Source organism: Equus przewalskii, chromosome 10, assembly GCF_037783145.1.
Source record: "Equus przewalskii isolate Varuska chromosome 10, EquPr2, whole genome shotgun sequence".
NCBI classification, from domain to species: domain Eukaryota; kingdom Metazoa; phylum Chordata; class Mammalia; order Perissodactyla; family Equidae; genus Equus; species Equus przewalskii.
This window is the reverse complement of record NC_091840.1, coordinates 57,933,884-57,949,770: the sequence shown is the minus strand read 5'-3', so window position 1 is coordinate 57,949,770 and position 15,887 is coordinate 57,933,884. Positions and strand designations below refer to the sequence as shown.

The 15,887-nt window shown below is 35.3% G+C and overlaps 1 protein-coding gene across 44 annotated transcripts in view; it reads right to left on the bottom strand.

Moving 5' to 3' along the window:
* NCOR1 (nuclear receptor corepressor 1) overlaps nt 1-15,887 on the bottom strand; it is a 155,809-nt gene that overhangs the window by 114,325 nt on the left and 25,597 nt on the right. For all 44 annotated transcript variants that reach the window (XM_070563467.1, XM_070563469.1, XM_070563459.1 and 41 more), the window contains exons 3-5: nt 13,142-13,275; nt 6,301-6,493; nt 1,081-1,263 (exon numbers count right to left, since the gene is read on the bottom strand). In XM_070563467.1, the coding sequence (XP_070419568.1) occupies nt 1,081-1,263; nt 6,301-6,493; nt 13,142-13,275 (510 nt within the window). The remainder of the gene's footprint in view (nt 1-1,080; nt 1,264-6,300; nt 6,494-13,141; nt 13,276-15,887) is intronic.

Below are 15,887 nucleotides of genomic sequence, written 5' to 3'. Positions count from 1 at the left end.
AATAAAAAAAAATCTTTAAAAAAAAAAAAAAAAAAAAAAAACCACAGTGAGGTGGCCAGCCCGGTGGCTGAGTAGTTAAGTTCTCGTACTCTGCTTCAGCGGCCCAGGGTTTCACTGGTTCAAATCCTGGGCACAGACATGGCGCCACTTGTCAAGCCATGCTGAGGCAGCATCCCACATGCCACAACTAGAAGGATCCACAAATAAAAATACACAACTTTGTACCGTGGGGCTTTGGGAGAAAAAGGAAAAATAAAATCTTTAAAAAAAAAATAACTAAAGCTGAAAAAAATTATCAAGTGAAGGCAAGGATATGCACAAACTGGAACCTGTACATACTGCCAGTGAGAATGTAAAATGGTACTGCCATTTTGGCAAACTCGGTATCATCTAGTACACTCAAAGATGTGTATACTCTCAGGCCAAGCAATGCCATTTCTGGGCACATGCCCTAGAAAACCTGCTTATATGTGAACCAAAAACACAGCACTACTGGATGGAATAGCAACAAACCAGAAGTAACCCATCCAATAAGATAAAAAATAAAATGGACAAACAAGTTTTGCTATCTATAATCACATCAACGGTGCAGTAGAGGAAATGAATGGATGAAACCAAGAAAATAGCAAAAAATAAATAAATAAAAGCAAGTCACAGAATATACAAGGCATGATTCCTTCTAATTAAGGTTCAAAAATATGGAAAATTCTGGGGACAGCTCGGTGGCATAGTGGTTAAGTTCGCATGCTCTGCTTCACGGACCTGGGGTTCGCCGATTCAGATCCCCAGCACGAACCTAGACAGATTTAGCAAGTCATGCTGTGGCAGGCGTCCCACATATAAAATAGAGGAAGATGGGCACAGATGTTAGCTCAGGGCCAATCTTCCTCAGCAAAAAGAGGAGGATTGGTGGTCGATGTTAGCTCAGGGTTAATCTTCCTCAAAAAAAAATAAATAATATGTATGTATATGTATATATATATATATATATATATATATATGGAAAACTCAACATTACCTTCTTTAGAGAGACAAATACACATTCTTAGATTATATTAAGCAGTAAAATCAAACACTTACTTGTTTCTTTTTCAGTTTAAAGATCTGCTGTTCTACTTTCGCAATTTCTCGATCTACACGATCCATACTCTGTATTAACTCTTCCTTTGAAAGTTTTGAAGGTGAAGCATTTTGATCATCTCCACATGGCTGCCCAGAGATTGGGGAGGATGGAGCTTCATGTTTGCCACCAAATGCTGGATCCTTTAGAGAATAAAATCCAGAAAAATGTATTCTTCACTGATAGCCAACGTTAGAGTCAAGATTCTCTCAACTGGAAAAGTCAATTTTAAAACATAGCAGAGCCAAGTGTGCTTTTTCTCCATATAGTAGTCCTATATTAGCAATTTTCTATACACACACACAGACACACATGCAAACCCTACTGATGTTTATACTGTTTTTATAATTAAGACATTCACTATTTTGAAGATCCTAAAAGGGATACAGAATGAGGTGGCTAAGGCTGATCAGCCTTTAGTGTAACATTACTGAGACTACAGAGAATTTCTGGGGAAATAATAATGCAATCACGAGAAAGGAATATACCAATTTCTCAGCCATTTCCTTACAATGTCTCTTCAAAAAGTCTGAACATGTAGGCTGGTCAACAGTGTAAACTCTGGATAAAATCTGTGTGCCCATCCAACTTAACAGTTATGATATGGCCAAGAGATCCTATCAGAAAGTTTTCAGGCTTTCCAAGGGCGAATCCTGAAGTACTGAAGTCAGAGAAATGACATAGGAACTTTTGTTCCTACTATCACCTAGGACTACCCTCATAAAGGGCAACCAAGTCTGCCCACACTACAGCATACATAACATCTCTTTAGCCAAATACATCATCCCACTCCACCTCCAAATCAGCAGAGAATAGGAGGAAAATGAAAGCCTCTCCACCCAAAATCTACCACCCTATCACACACACACACACAAACACGCACAGGCTATTAATTACCAAAGGTGAAGATATAAGCAGTACTGTAAAGCAGATGAATTTTAGATTAAAGTATTAGTTTTCTTTAGGCTCTAAGAGCATAGAATGAGCATAGTTCATAGGAGACTATAGAGCCCTAAGTATATTAAATAATGATTAAGTAACTGTGAAAAATCAGTAGTTCTAACCGAGAACACACATAATTATACCTGGATAAGTTGTTCCAAAACACCTTGGAACAGATTTCAGCTAAAACATAATATGTATATTCCTGAAAAGTCTCATATTCTCTAACAGTACATGCTAAATATAAGACTTCTGAGGAAAAAAGAATTATGGTTATTTCTTAAAATATGTACAACTTTGCAAGCAGAGCATTAACAAAATTAATAACAACTCTAGTAGAGGTAATAATATAGTGAAAGCTCCAGTATCATTTGCATTCAGCCTACAGTCAATCTTTGGCAGCCTTAAACCCTGTAGTTCATGATTCCTTTGTTAAGATGTAAATCCTTGAGGTCATTTGCTTTCAATAGAAAACAGTATGTTTCATCAAAATAAAAAATCAGATTCAAGGCGTAACCTTCTTTATCAACCTTTAAAAATAAAAAATACAGGAGAAAATATCTTCACACTTTCTTTTCAACATTCAGATCTTCACTAGTTAGCTTAACACTGTGAAAAGTAGAGCAGTTCTTGAATTCACTAAGCCAACTACTATTTGCACTAAATTAAGACTAAATGCAGAATTTCCAAATCTTCTTAAGGTCTATATACATAACGAAGGCTATTTCTGTAATTATGAGACAGCTTGATCCTGAGAGCTTGGAAACATTAACATGCAAGGAAAAATCACTGATGAACCACCAGGATTTCCATGCTATATTAATGTCATTCTCCTAGCATATGCACATGAGCTAAACATGTTACAGAATATGTATAATAGCAAAACAGATTATATTTTGATTTATCAGATTTTGAAAATGCTCCTCAGATGATCTGATGCATGTCCTAAGAACTACTATTACATATCAAAATTTACAGTGACTTCCTTTCTAGTTAAATATTTAAAAAAAACAAATTCCTTCAGTGCCCACTAAATGACAGGCACTAGGCAGAGTGGTGAACAAAACCACAAAACATATATGAAGCTCACCTTTATGAAGCTTATAATCTTATGTTGGAACATCCTGATAGCTATTTAGGGGGAAAAGAATTAGATTCCTACCTCACAACTTATATCACAATAAAAGCCAAATCAAAGCAAATATTTATATGACATTTATTAGCAAATCAACAAGGAGCTTCAGACAAACAGAAAAAACATATTTACATTATCTTGAACTTGGGAAAGCCAACAGTAAAAGACATTCAAAAAAAAGAAAAGAGGGGTCAGCCCAGTGGTGCAGCGGTTAAGTTTGCACATTCCGCTTCGTCAGCCCAGGGTTCACTGGTTCGGATCCCGGGTGCGGACATGGCATCGCTTAGCACGCCACGCTGTGGTAGGCGTCCCACATATAAAGTAGAGGAAGATGGGCATGATGTTAGCTCAGGGCTAGGCTCCCTCAGTGAAAAGAGGAGGATTGGCAGTAGTTAGCTCAGGGCTAATCTTCCTCAAAAAAAGAAAAAGAAAGAAAACTAAAAAAATTAAAAAAAGATTGGTGGATCAAAATAAAAAAACACAATCTTTTGTTTTGGAAATTAATAATTTATCAAATTAACAATGAATTTTTTAAAAAACAATAAATATGTGATATCAGCAAGGGTACAAAAGAACTGGGCACCCTTACATACGGTTGTCAGGAATAAGAACTGGTCCTACCCTTTTGCAGGGCAATCTGGAAATACTCATGAAAGCCTTAAAAATAAGCTAACTCTGGGGGCTGGCCCCGTGGCCGAGTGGTTACATTTGCGTGCTCCGCTGCAGGTCACCCAGTGTTTCATCGGTTCGAATCCTGGGTGCGGACATGGCAGTGCTCATCAAACCACGCTGAGGCAGCGTCCCACATGCCAAAACTAGAAGGACCCACAACGAAGAATATACAACTATGTACCAGGGGGCTTTGGGGAGAAAAAGGAAAAAATAAAATCTTTAAAAAAATAATAATAATAAGCTAACTCTGGTGTGTAATTAATTACACTAATAGAAATTTACCTTAAGGAAATAAATAAGAATGTACACCAAAAGAAACAGCCAGAAGAACATAAGTCATTGTTCTAATGAACAAACAGGTAACCTACATGTATGACAATTAAATAAATTACTTTGTATCCATATATAGAATACTAAGCAATCACTAAAAATACAGTTGTAAATTTATTGACACAAAAATAAGTTCATGTATATTTAAGCAAAAATAAAGTTACACACAAGGTACAAAGAGAGCACATTAATATACTCACCCAAATAAGAAAGATGAAATATCAAAAAGTTAAGAATGATTCCTAACTAATGACTATAAGTAACTTTTTCCTTCAAGCTTATCTAATTCTTCTATAAATGATATACCTGGGTTTAAAAACATTTAAAAAAAGAAAAAAGACTAACAAATGCTCTTTCAAAATCTCTACTTGTAAAAAAAAAAGTAATGGTTTACAACTCAGGAAAGAAAAAGCAGGACAAAGTGTCAAAGTGGTGTTACCTAGGTCACCTAATTTTTCCTAACATCTGTTTTCTCTACTATACAATAGAAATAGGTTATACTATGATGCAACATGTCACATTTTAATGAATGAGCTTTTAAGATCCCTCTTTGCTAAAAAATTCTATAGTTATATAAATTACATTTGGGGTAATTTTTCAGCCTTGGATGGAGATCTTTATTCACTATATTTTTTTCTCTCTTTCTTCCTTTTTTTTCAATGCTGCAAAATATTTCCGATAAACCCATAAACTAATAGTACAGATATTTCACATGGTGAGGCGGGTCTCAAAACTCCCACAAGTTTAGCTCATTTCCAGCTTATCACAAAGAGCTTTTCTCCACCCAACTTATTATTTTGAAATTTTTCAAATTTACATAAAAGTTGAAAGAATAATATGCTGGATACTCATTAATCCTTCATCTAGATTCACTAGTTGTTAACAGTTGGCTACATTTGCTTTCTCTCTCTATACATAGATATAAATATATTATATAGATAAATAATACATCTATATATATAAGTATCTATATAAAAATATATCTATATCTATATATATAGATAGATATAAATATATCTACTATGTACACCTGGCTTTGTTTTTTGGCTGAATTATTTGAAAATAAATTGCATTCATATTCACCATCTTTTAAATCACTTTTCACCACATAAAAACTCAAAGGAATACCTGGGTACTTATTTATCTGATATCAGAGTGGAAAGGGCCATTAGCCAAAAAGGTAAATAAACTTCAAGGGAAAGAGATTTGATGACAAAGGAGGGGGCAGGGATATTAACATATGATAGTAAAAGGGTTAACACTTGTCTCTTAAGAGTTTTAAAGAATTAGTTTATTCTTTCTAAAACAAATATTTATTCAGTACCTACTAAGTGGCAGGTACTTTCTAATCTGCAGATTTAACAACAAGCAAAATAGTTAAAAAAGATAAACTCAGCAAGGAATTGAGGACATACTACACGAACATGCACTTCATAAAAGAAAGGCAAATAACCATAAACACAAGAGGAAAAAAGTCTGATCTTAATGGAACCTTCTCATAAATTTACAATACACATTCTTTGACATGTCACAAAATAAAGCTAGCTCTTACAAGTACTTATCTCCAAGATCTAGAATTACAGGTAACTTTTTTCCTCAGTATTCACAAATTTTCTAAAGAATGTTTTATACATAAATTAGAAAAAATTTTTTTCTTTATAAAAATTATAAGCTCAGTTAAACCTTACCTAAAATATGTTTTCTCCCATGTACCAAGTTAATAAATTGCAACTGAATTTAAAGGGGTTATTTAAAATTTGATTTAAATTTAACAAAACTGTGGTAATCTTGAGTACCTCTGAGCACATTTTTTAAGCCCAGCAAGCCATTACAAAATGCTTGAGAGTTATTCGATAGTAATTTTTCTTTACAGCAGTCTTCACGTTGTTTTCATTTACTAAAAAGTCAAAAGTACTCACTTTAAAAGTCTGGAGCACTAAGTCTGTGGTTTTCAGTTTTGTTTAACAAAATTTTTACTTTCCCACAGCACTAACCTTTAGAGACTGGTGTAACTGGGCTTTCTTTTAGGCTCTGTGCCTGAATATGGCTAAATAAACATTACAGACCAACATCTCTACAGGGTAAGAGAACAAATATTTACCTTCTTAGCATCTGCAGAAGTCCTCAACCCTTCTGGCAGTGTGTGCACTAAAGGTAAGACCGCAGCACTGACACGCTGGAAATGGGAATCAGAAACCTGCTCCAGACGTGGTCTCTTGGATTCCAGTGAATCATGATCCACTGGGGATGGGCCTGGGTGAAACTGTTCATATCCAGTTCTCCTTTCTTGAGGCCTAATACAAACACAGAAAATAAACACTTGAAATTTTTTAACTGATGTACAACTTCCTATTACCATCCCTGGGAGGACTTCAAAATAAATGAGAAAGTTATGCTTATTTTCAAAGTGAATCCCTCTCCCCCTACTCTAGAAGAATAGATATTGCACTATAAAGTACTATTAAACTTCTAATTCTAACAGAAAAAGTTTCTTCTGGGGAGGTGGGAGTGGTGGTGATAAAGAAGTGAAAGATCTAACAAAAGATTCCAATTTGCAGAAAATTTAAAGTTGCTGAAGAATATCCATAAAATAATATTTTTAAGCCTATGCCATAATAACTGAATTTAGTATAATCTAGACCAGAAGAGCCACCATTTTCAACCAATCATAAAAACAAGCAAAAAAAGACAAATCTCCCAGCAATTGCTATGTGGAAAGATAAATGACTTGAGTTGTGAGGTATTATTAAGACTTAAAGACAAGTCTCTTGAGTTGGAAATGCAACATTGTTTTGAAGCCATAAATCTTGACCCTTAAAACAAATATTCTAGGAGCCAGCCCAGCAGCATAGTGGTTAAGTTCATGCGCTCCACTCTGGTGGCTTAGGGTTCTCAGGTTCAGATCTTGGGGTGGACCTAGCACCGCTCATCAAGCCACGCTGTGGCAGCATCCCACATAAAACAGAGGAAGATTGGCACAGATGTTGGCGACAACCTTCCTCAAGCAAAAAGAGGAAGATTGGCCATAGAAGTTAGCTCAGGGTCCATCTTCCTCACAAAAAAACCCAAAACATTTATTCTGTCTAGTTTCCCCCAAGAGACAAGTGTCTTGAAGGTCAGGAATCTGTCTTTGACTTCCTTACATGATGTACTCTACAGAAGACTACATATGGATGTTCAGTAATTTGACTTTTCATTTTCTACCAAAGAATTTACAGGAGCGACATTTTACTTTATGGCCAAGCTTTAAGCAAATGTCTTACAGAACAACATTTCATTGAAAAGATAATCATTGGGTTTCATTTTTAGGATAGACGATGAAATAAACCAAGGTCTATAAAATTATTAAACTTCAAAAACTTAAAATCTCATTCAAGGCATAAAATCCCATTATCTTCTTAAAATTCACAATGATGTCATGAAAAGTAACGGAGTAGGAAGCTTCAGTAACAAGACATGGATGCCTGCTTTTGCCATTTAAATTCAATAAAGTATTGGGAGTTCTTGTCAAAGCATTGAGCAAGAAAAGGAAACAAAAGACAGCCAAATTGAAAAGGAAAAAGTAAAGTATTTCTATTCGTAGGTGACATGAACTCATATTTAGAACACTCTAAAGAATTTATAAAAAAATGTTAGAGATAATAAAGGAATAGAGCAAAGTTACAGGATACATAATCAACATGCAAAGATCAGCTGTATTTCTATACATTAGCAATGAACAATCCTAAAATGAAATTAAGAAAACAATTCCATTTATAATAGCATCCAAAAGAATAAAATAGGAATAAATTTGACCAAGCAGGCTCAAGACTTACACACTGAAAACCATAAAATATTGCTGGAAGAAATTAAGAAAAACTTAAATAGTAAGACATCCCATGTTCATGTACTGAAAGACTTAATGTTGTTAAGATAACAACACAACGCAAAGCTATCTACAGATTCAATGAAACCTCTATCAAAATTCCAATGGCAGTTTTTGGAGAAATAGAAAAACCCATCATAAAATTCATATGCACTCTCAAGGGACCCTGAATAGCCAAAACAATCTTGGAAAAGAAATTCCAAGTTGGAGAACTCACACTTCACAATTTCAAAACTTACTACAAAGCTACAGTAATTAAGAGTGTGGTACTGCCATAAGGAGACATACAGACCAATGGTATAGAATTGAGAGCCCAGAAATAAACTCTCACATCTGTGGTCAGTTGACTTTCAACAAGAGTACCAAGACCATTCAATGAGGAAAGAACCACCTCTTTAACAAATGGTGCTGGGGAGGGCGAGCCCCAGTGGCCTAGTGGTTAAGTTTGGTGCATCTGCTTGAGCAGCCAAGGTTCATTTCCCAGGCATGGACCTACACTACTCATCTGTCAGTGGCCATGCTGTGGTGGCAGCTCATACACAAAAAGAGGAAGATTGGCAGCGGATGTTAGCTCAGGATGTTTGCCGTTTCCTCAGCAAGAAAACAAAAGAAAAAAAACATGGTGCTGGGGAAACTAGATATCCACATGCAAAAGAATGAAGCTGGACTCAGATATCTGACACCACATGAAAAAATTAACTCAAAATGGATTCAAGACTTAAACATAAGACCCAAAATTTAAAACTCCTAGAGAAAAACATAGGGAGAAATCTTCCTAATATTGGATTTGGTGATGATTTCTTAGATATTACACCAAAAGCCCAGGCAACAAGGGAAAAAATAAATCGGACTTCTTCGAAATTAAAAACTTTTGTACATCAAAGGACACTATATCAAACTGTCTTTTCACAACCCACAGAAAGGCAGAAAATATTTGCAAATCATGTATTTGATAAGGGTTTAATATCCAGAATATATAAAGAACTCCTACAACTCAACAATAAAAAGACAAACAACTGGGCAAAGGATTTGAACAGACATTTCTCCAAAGAAGATATACAAATGGCCAAGAAGCACATGAAAAGATGCTCAACATCATTCAGCATTATGGGAATGCAAATCAAAACCACAATGAGATACCACTTCACACCCAGTAAGGAGGCTTAAATTATTTCTTTTTTTTTAAAAAAAGGAAAATAAGTATTTACAAAGATGTGGAAAAACTGGAACCTCCTGCACTGTTGGTGGGAATGTAAAATTGCGCAGCCACTGTGGAAAATGATTGGCAGTTCCTCAAAAGATTAAACATAGAATTACAATATGACCCAGTAATTCTACTGAGGTATATACCTGAAAGCATTGAAAACAGAAACTCAAACAGATACTTGTATACCAATGTTCAAAGTAGCATTATTCACAATAGCCAAAAAATGTGGAAACCCATGCCCATTGACACATGAACAGATAAACAAAATGTGTTATATATGTCCACTAGACTATTACTCAGCCACAAAAAGGAATCAAGTTCTCACACACGCTACAATATGAACAAACCTTGAAAACATAATGCTAAATGAAATAAGCCAGATGCAAAAGGACAATTATTGTATGATTCCACTTACATGAAATATCTAGAATAGGGAAATTCACAGAGACAAAAAGTAGCTTAGAGGTTACTAGAGACTGGAAGAAAAGGAGAATGGGGAATTATTGGTAAATGGGTACAGAGTTTCTCTTTGGCATAATGAAAAAGTTCTGGAAATAGTGGTGATGGTTGTACAACATTGTGAATGTACTTAATGCCACTGAATTGGAACACTTAAAAATAGTTAAAAGGTAAATTTTATGTTAAGTATATTTTACCACAATAAAAAAAATCAACATACAATTTAATTCTTAGAATCATTATTAATAAAGACTAGCCTAGGAAATAAAAAGAGATCTCAAATTCTGACAAAAAAATTTTTATTAGAAAATTACTACTACAGTAGTACTTGAAAGGGTGATTTATATTCTTTTTCACCAGTTACTCTTTTTCCATTCACTCAGCTCACTCGACTCTGACTCAATTCCTCACCATTTCATTTTATTCCAATAGCTCCCTACTTGCTAAAGTCAGCAATGACCTCCTGATATTGAAAACAAAAGAATATTTTTAGACATATGCTGACGTATCTGCTACATTTTATACTTCACTTTCTCCTTTCTTCTTGAAACTCTACCACCTCTTGGTTTCCAGGACACTATATTCTCTGCTGCCATATTCTAAGTCTTTTGCTGGCATATACAATGATTTTTCCACAGGGGATACCAGCATAGATAATCTTGAAACAATCAACTTCCAGAGACCCTGAACTTCCACATATATTCTTTACTTAAATTGACCTACCAGATAACAAACCTGCGGTTCTCCTCTCCCTACCTCTCTTTCACAGCTGCACCCTCTCGTCTCACCCTTCCTGGCTCTTACACTGGAGCACTGTCCCTCAGAGTGTAAACACCTCTAGAACGTCAAAGAAATAAACCCTTTTGCAAACTAACAGTTCCCAAATATTTGCCTTCAACAAAATTGAAGAACTTAAGTTGTTAACTGATATTTTTATCTTAGACAATAAGCATGTGATTTGGTGATGATTCCACTTACATGAAATATCTAGAATAAGGCAAATTCATAGAGACAAAAAGTAGATTAGAGGTTACTAGAGACTGGGACATCATAAGACATCATAAGAAATTACTTTTGTGAACAAAGTTTCTCAGTACTTTCATCAGAATAAAAAATAAGAAGAGTATGTGCTTCCTTTCTTCTATCAATAAGTCATATTTTTAAAACAGCCTCATCTGTGTCATTAATGCATGGATGCATTTCCATGAAATTTTACTTACATTTAATAAATTTGTTTCTCATTTTCTTAAGTGATTGTTGTTTTGATCAATCTTATAATAATCATTATAATGATATTTCAATCCAGAAGTTTTTTTTAATAGAGCACCTTATAGACAGATACTTTTACATATTTTTGTCACTGAAGTACGATAGGTTGATCAATAAAAGACTTTAAATAATAAAAACCTATCATAGTAGGATAAATTTTGTGAAAACAGAAGAACGAATATATGAGTTCCAGGAAAAAAAGGAATAAAAAAAGAAGCTCTATTAAAGACAAGTTTGCTCATATACAATATCATTTTAAGAGGATCATGGTATTAAATCACTATGGTATTTAGATTCCATCAGATAGCTTTAAAAGTATACTACAGCAGTTTTGTTCTAAAATGTCAATACTTTCAACATAAATTATATCCATCTTTTAAACTTATTATGAAAAATTTTAGATTTCAACTTATACTAGGTAGAATACAGCTTTTCAAAATTCTTTTGAGGAATATGCAAGTAACAAGTTCGAAGACTACTGTTTTAATCATTTTTCTTTCTCTTTCTCTCTCCTTCAGAAGCTTCTGTCTCTCAATCTTTGGGGATCCTCCAGATTTATCTTTAAACTATTGCTGTTTGCAATTTCCACACTTCCCAGATTGCATATACCAATCTGTTTCCTAAACCCAGACCCTCCCCCAAGCATGATAGAGACAACTCCACCTGGATGTTTCGCAGGTCCCTCAAACTTAATTCGTACCAAACTCAAGTTGTCTTATCCTTGCTGCTCTATCCTTAATCTCTATCACAGTTGATGAAACTAACTGTCATCCAACAAGCTAGAAAGCTGGGATTCATCCAGGTCTCCTCCCTCACCTTTGCCAACTGCCAGGTCTTGGCAGCCTTATCTCCTAACTTACTCAAATCTGCCTCCTCTCAATCTTGATTGCATTGCCCTGTCTTACGCCCATATTCTCTCTTTCTCTTACAGGTCTGTTACATGTTCTCTCTGCTTTTACTCTATCCACCTCACATTCGTCCTCCATAGGGCAGCCAGAGGCAATCTATCGAAAACAAGCATCCGGCATTAGGTTTAAGGCCAAGCCCCTCAATACAACACTTAGAACCAGGGCCACTGCTGGCCTGTACGAAGAGTTTGTGTGAAATTTCTATAAGAAGATGCAACCCTCTGGTGCACAGGGCCTGGCAAAATGCCCAAGCTGGATTTCAGCCCTCAGTTGTCCCCTCAACTGGGTACCATTGTTGAGGACACAACCTACAAAAGCTAAATTCCAAGCATTACATTTTACCTCCAGCCACTCTGCCTGTGAGATTTACCAAAGCTAGAAAGTGAAGTACACCCAGTGCTGGAGAAGAGCCTAAGGCAGCCAGGGCACAGGACAGTTAAGAAAAACACTGAGTATGGAAAGTTCTCTTTCCATCCAGAAATCAGACTATTTCCCATTTCAGTTTGCCAATCCTTTTTCGGGGAACAAAATTACTCATGCATAAATAAGTAAATATATATTTAACATTTAAAATTCCAAAAAAATTTAAATGAACTATGAAAATCTTTATTGAAAATATACTGTTTTATAGTGGGAGTCCTGGTGGAGCTAAGCACTAAATTTGCATTTTAAATTAATGTATTTGCCTTTTTTTTTTTTAAACATTTTATTTTTTCCTTTTTCTCCCCAAAGTCCCCCAGTCCATAGTTGTATATTCTTAGTTGTGGGTCCTTTTAGTTGTGGCATGCGGGATGCCGCCTCAGCATGGTTTGATGAGCAGTGCCATGTCCGCGCCCAGGATTCGAACTGACGAAACACTGGGTCGCCTGCAGCGAAGCGCGCGAACTTAACCACTCAGCCACGGGGCCAGCCCGATAATGTATTTGCCTTTTAAAAACGAATACCAGTAGGACGGTGTGGCCACTTTGGAAAAAGTCTGGTAGTTTCTCAAACAGCAAACAGAGAACTACCATATGATCCAGCAATTCTATTCCTAGGTATATTACCAAGAGAAAGAAAAATAAATGGCCACACAAAAATTTGTACACAAATGTACATAGCAGCATTATTCATAATAGTCAACAGTGAAAACAACTCAAATATCCATCAATTGATGAATGGATTAAAAAAAAAAGAGTATACATATACTTGACAAGTTCAGTCCTAGATGGAAACATAAAAGAAACCTCATTACCTGTCAGAACCTGGGTGAAATTCTGAAAGCAAGGAAGGTCGTCTGCGAAGCTGTTGTTGCTGCTGCTGCTGCAAAAGCTGTGATGCCTGACTGACTTCAAGATGAGAAGAACGATAATCAGGGACTGCAAAGTCCTAGAATTAAAATAATTGTAAATTAATTATTAACCAAAAAGTGAAAAGCATCACAGAATCAAACCATGTAAATGCACAAAGGCAGTCACGAGCCACTAAGTATGCAAAGTAACAGCAATGATGATTCCAGTCATTCACTGATCTAAGTCTAAAACCCCAAACAATCCACATTTTAACTGTATATCATTCAAAACAAGTCAAAATAAAACTTCATGGTCAAACTACTTTGATTCATTCTTCTAATAATGTATTACAATAACTCCCAATCTATATTTTCCATGTAGTAAGATCTCAAACTGTGTTCAACAAGAAATCCTAAAAAGTATTCTAATCTTAAATTCAAAATGAGTAAAGTGGAAGGGTCACAGAAGCCATCAAGTTAAATCCATGCATGTTTACAAATGAAAAAAACAGAAGTCCTGGGGCTGGCCCTGTGGCCGAGTGGTTAAGTTCGTGCACTCTACTGCAGGTGGCCCAGTGTTTCGTTGGTTTGAATCCTGGGTGCGGACATGACACTGCTCATCAAACCACACTGGGGCGGTGTCCCACATGCCACAACTAGAAGAACCCACAACAAAGAATATACAACTATGTACCAGGGGGCTTTGGGGAGAAAAAGGAAAAAAATAAAATCTTAAAAAAAAAAAAAAAGTCCAGAGAATCAACCTGCTAGTTAAGGGTTAAAGTTTTCCATCATTCTTGGTGGGTGTTTTCATGTTTATTTTCCTACTTTTCTTTTGTCATCTTTTTGTTGAAAAGGCAAAAGCTTCTTTACAAAATAAAGCTATTAATGCTAACAATCATAAAGAAATAGTCAAACACAGAATTACCAAATAACCCAGAACTCCACTCCTAGGTATATATATACAAGGTAATTAAAACATATGTCTACACACAAAAATTTATACACAAGTTTTCAAAACTGAGTTATTCACAATAGCCAAAAGGTAGAAAGAATCCAAATGTCTCCTGACTCATTAATGGATAAATAAAATGTGGTATATCTATACAATAGAATATGATTCAGCCTTAAAAAGTAATGAAGTACTAATCCATGCTACAACATAGATAAACTTAGAAAACATAATGCTAAGTAAAAACAAAAAAACAGACATAAAAGGCCACATATTATATGATTCCATTGATATGTAATGTCTGTAAGAGGTAAATCAATAGAGACAGAAAGTAAGAGTAGTAGTTCCCAGGGGATGGAGGGAAGAGGGGAACTGGGATTAACAACTATTAGATATAGAGTTTCATTTTGGGTGATGGAAAAGTTCTGGAATTAGATAATGGTAATAGTTGCCCAACAGAATGAATATACTAAAACCCACTATATTATACAGTTTAAAATGGTAAAATTTGAGCCAGCCCTGATGGCCTAGTGGTTAAAGTTCAGCACACTCCACTCTGGCAGCCCAGGTTTGGTTCCCAGGCACGGAACCCCACCACTCATCTGTCAGTAGCCATGCTGTAGCAGACGCTCACACAGAAGAACTAGAAGGACTTACAACTAGAATATACAAGTATGTACTGGGGCTTTGGGGAGGAAAATGAAAAAAAAGAGGAAGATTAGCAACAGGCATTAGCTAAGGGCAAAACTTTCCCAGCAAAAAAAAGAGAAAAAGGTAAAAATGTATGTTATATGAATTATATGTCAACCAAAAACAGATAAAATTGAGCTGTCCAGACCAAAACATGGGGTAGATAAGAGGTCCAGAGCCTTTCACTATAATGAGATAACAGTGAAACATAATTCATACATAGTGTAAGAAAAAATAACAGCTACAAAGTTGAAAATATAACCAAGAAAAAACATTGAAGGAAAGACAAAAACACTTAAAAATTTTAAAAAGAGCACCAAAACTCAAAAAATAAAGAATTTACATCCAAAGAAATCAAAAAAAGATTAAGCAAAAAAGGACTCAAAAAGAATCAAATAGCAATTAAAGAAATTAAAGAGTTGATCATTGAAATTAAACAAGAGTAGAACAGACACAGGTGAAGGGCAAATGAAAGCTAAGAGAAAACTGAGGGATTCTCTCAGAACAGAGTAAAGCACACAAATATAGAAACTGTAGGAGAAAAGTTAAAAATGGTAGCTAGAGTAAAAGTTCTAAAATCCACAGGTGAGAAACAATAGTCTAAGAAATAATAGAACAGGATCTCTCAGAAGCTGGAAAAGACCAAGTCCTCAGATGAAAAAGGGCCTAGGAGAAAAGTTGGCTGTATTTTAAAAATTAATCCACACTGGACAGAAGAAAAGTTTAGAAAACCAAGGATAAAGAGAAAACTTTACTACAAGTCATAAGAAATAAAAGATAGGTCTCCTACAAAGTAACAATGATCATAATAAAAGCAGACTTCTCTCAGCAACACTGAACAGAAGGAAACAAAGAACATCCCCAGTTCAGAGGAAAACACCTTGAACCTGTAAATTTAATAACCAAACCATCATGTAAGTTTTAGGACTTCAAACTTTTTAGAATTCAAGCACTCAGAAAATTTACCAACCAGAGACTCTCTCTGAAAGAATTTCTAAAGCATGTATGCACCCAGCAAGACAAATTAAGAGCAAGGAGTGAAATACAAGAAACAACAGTGCACTCAGC